Genomic DNA, 3597 nt, shown 5'->3' with positions numbered 1-3597 from the left:
CACACACACACACACACACACACACACACACACACACACACACACACAGACACACACACACACACGATCACTGCCAGCAGGACAGTACTGGAATTACTTTATAACTTTACATTCAGCCACTAAAACTAAACTGAAACCAACATTTTAAAGTCATTTTAATTTAAAATCCCAAATTAAACCGTACTGTGTACATTATACTGTGTACCTCGTAATATACATCGCACTACATACTAAAATTGTATTGTATACATAGTACTTTATACTTTGTACAGTATGCATTGTACTGTATAATGTACTGTGTACATCGTGCAGCATATGACACACTACATTGTACTTTTTACATAGTTCCGTATACATCATACAGTATATACCATTGGAGTTTGAGTTGTCTGTTTAACAACTAAATATGAATCATAAAGTAAGATGACAGTAGAGAAATCAGAAATATTTACACACAAACAGTGAAGGAGAACCACTGTATTAACTCTTACCCATAAAGGGTAATTTGATACAACAGAATACATGGAAATAAAATTCATAAAGCATATACAACATTCAGAACACACAAGRCAAKAAGGAAAACATTTACCTCTGCCTTTGTTTTAAACTAAACTTTAAACTTTACATTAAACTGAGGCAGCACAATTATACACTGTAGATCTACATGTGGATCCTGCTCCTTCCTGTCTGTTGACCAATAGGAGAGGAGCTGACCCAAGAAGCCCCGCCCACTTTATTTACATATTGAAGCAGAAACTCATAAGGTGAAGTAAAAACAAGATCATCATACAGTATATACCATATTATATATACTGTACAATGTATACATTGTACTATATGTTGTAATGTATACATCGTACAGGATAAATTGCACTTCATTGTACCCGGTACATTATACTTTGTACATTTTAAAAACATTGAAAGCCTGGGTAGCCTTTGTTTTTATTTGTTTTAACACTTCAAACTTACTGCTGTTTAAATAAATAACTTGTCAGATAAACACTGTGAAAAGAAAACTACAGTATTAGATTTAAAACACTTACAAAGTGAAGAAAGGGAAAACTTTTTTTAAGTTAGTAGTTTCAGTAAATAAGCTAAAGTATTTTTTACTTATTCTGTGTTATTTCTGGACTGGATATAAGCTGTACGTTTTAACTGAAGTCTTTCTATCAAATATAAACTACATTAAAACACTTTTAGACTTGAAAGCCATAGAGCTGACCTCTGTAGGCTCAGCCGTGCCTCTCTTATCGTTTCATTTCCATTTCTGTAAAAAAAAAATGCAAACATGTTCAGCCAAAAGCCTTAACTCACTCACTGCCATCTCTCCATCTGTACTAACGTCTCGTTCCCTCTCATCCTCTGAAGAAACTTCACGTTTTTCTAACGAGATTTTTATCACTTTTCAACAAGCCAAATATCGTAAATATAAGACCTGTATGCTCGTTTGCCTGAGTAGTGCTAAATGTACGTCACAGTTTAGTAAATGTGTCGCCATGTAGTGGTTCACACGCTGAGCAGCCAAAACATTATGACCTCCTGACCCACCTAACTCTACTCTGACCCATAACTCATTTTCACTGAGGCCACATGAGCATCTTTCCTGAGCCGGTAACGGAGCTCTACCTGGTATTTCCTGTATTGAAACAGCGTTTTAATGCGTCCTTTTATAAATACCGAAAAGTACTACGAGTACAACTAACTCATTGTGAAATAAATGATGCAGACTATTAAAAATTAAAATAAGTTTTACTCACTGTTCAGTTGCATCCATCTTGCATTCTGGACTGTCCAGGTTTAAATTCACAACCTGTAAGAGGGAAATYCCCACTTCCCAGTAGWTTGGAGATTTCACACAGCAAATTTATCAACTGGTTTTGAAGCCTGTGCAGCTCCACCGAGATGTAGTTTATGGTTCTTTATGGTTTTAAAGCAGCTTWAAGACATTAATACATCTTTGAAGCTCTCATAGGCCACAAAAGATGCARTAAGGGACCATATTCTGCCCACAGGCCTTGAGTTTGACTCCTTCTGTAACCCTTTACTGCATGCGTTTAATTATAATTATATAATTATTTGTTTTGCTGCCAAACAATGCTAGATATATAGAGATGGTCGCAAGTAAACAAATACATCATTTTAGGTTTGATGTAAAACAAATACTTGAGTCAGAGTTTGGTATAATTGTAATTAAAGAACATGTTTGTGTACAATCCTCATCCATCACCTCAAACAGGAAGTGGTCTGAGACAACTCTGCTGGTGGTCCTAATCTTATGGCTGATTAGTTTATATAGTATTAGTGGATATTTGTGTTTTAATAGTTTCAACTTCGTTATAACTTTTATACTTTTTGTTATAAAAAGTAAAAGCTGTCAAGTTTTTTTTTTTTCTGCCAAAGTGAGATTTTATTTTCTGCTTCAGAAAAGGAAGCCGGTCCACTAAGGCTCGGTTCTGGTGGTTCTGCCATGATGTTGCTGGATTTCTGWGGTTTTTATTTAGCTTCACTACATTTTTACTGTTTAAAGAAAAAGGCTGAAAATKAAATCAACTTCTGCCTTGTTGTATTCTCAAAAACCTGTGTTCAGAGTTGATGCTTGTTTTATCTGTTTAACTTTGATATAATTTGATCTTTAATACATTTATTAGATTTGTTGACTTGAAATAAAAATGTTATCCACAAGTTTCTGCCTTTTTTATTTCTTTCATGTCAGGAAAAAGACTGAGTAAAAGAAGAGAAAGATGTTTTAATTTGGTTTAATTCAAATAAAAACAAACATCAGAGAAGATGGTTTGTGAAGCAGCAAAGTGTTCAGTTTCCTCTAAAGCTAAAAGGTTTTCTGGTCGTGGTTCGCTAAAAAATAAATATACTAAAAGGTACAAAACAAACCCAAAAACAACTTTTACCAGGATCTGTACCTTTTTATCAAAGAATCATCAAAGTAAACTAAAGAACTGTTGGTTTTTAGGTTTTATAAGTCAAATGCTTTTACTGTTAAAATATAAAATAAAAAAATTATTTGAATAGTAATTAGTGCAAAACAACAAACTGTATTTATCTGAAAGCCCTGTTCAGTTTGAAAACATGAAGGCACTAAAGGAGCGCGTGGCGTAAAAACTGGATTTTAACGGTTTTGGCAGCTAAAACATAAAGTCTTGGTATTTGTAGCACAGTGCTAGCAGAACAGCAGAAAGGTCGAGGAGGAAAGGGGCGGGGCATTCAGATGGCCAGTTCTGCCATGGCTCGCTCCAGGGGGTCGCTGGTCCAGTAGTCGTGGTCCCAACCCAGGAACCAGCCGGTGAAGGTGGGCGGCTCGAAGCCCTGCTTGATCTTTACGATGGGCGTCCTCGGGTCTCTGTTGGCCGGGTCAGTCTCGATGTAACGGACCGCTGAGGAAGGCGAGCCGACCAATGAGTGACGAGCATTAACAACTGTTTAATACTTAAAAAAGAGAACGCTGAACGACTGAACACTGCTGAAAAACTACTGAACCCTGCTGAATAACTGCTGAAAAACTGATGAACCCTGCAGAATAACTGCTGAAAAACTGCTGAACCCTGCTGAAAAACTGCTGAACCCTGCTGAATAACTGCTGAA

General features: G+C 36.2%; 1 protein-coding gene across 2 annotated transcripts in view; it reads right to left on the bottom strand.

The window, feature by feature from the left end:
* Nucleotides 1–2379: 2379 nt before the first annotated feature.
* The window catches only part of gsna (gelsolin a), a 19605-nt gene continuing 18387 nt past the window's right edge, over nucleotides 2380–3597 (bottom strand). For both annotated transcript variants that reach the window (XM_014002433.1, XM_014002434.1), the window contains one exon: nucleotides 2380–3389. In XM_014002433.1, the coding sequence (XP_013857887.1) occupies nucleotides 3220–3389 (170 nt within the window). In that variant the 3' untranslated portion in view covers nucleotides 2380–3219. The remainder of the gene's footprint in view (nucleotides 3390–3597) is intronic.

Source organism: Austrofundulus limnaeus, unplaced genomic scaffold, assembly GCF_001266775.1.
Source record: "Austrofundulus limnaeus strain Quisiro unplaced genomic scaffold, Austrofundulus_limnaeus-1.0 Scaffold13, whole genome shotgun sequence".
Classification (NCBI taxonomy): Eukaryota; Metazoa; Chordata; class Actinopteri; order Cyprinodontiformes; family Rivulidae; genus Austrofundulus; species Austrofundulus limnaeus.
The sequence above is the reverse complement of the archived record's forward strand: the minus strand, read 5'-3'. Positions and strand labels throughout refer to the sequence as shown.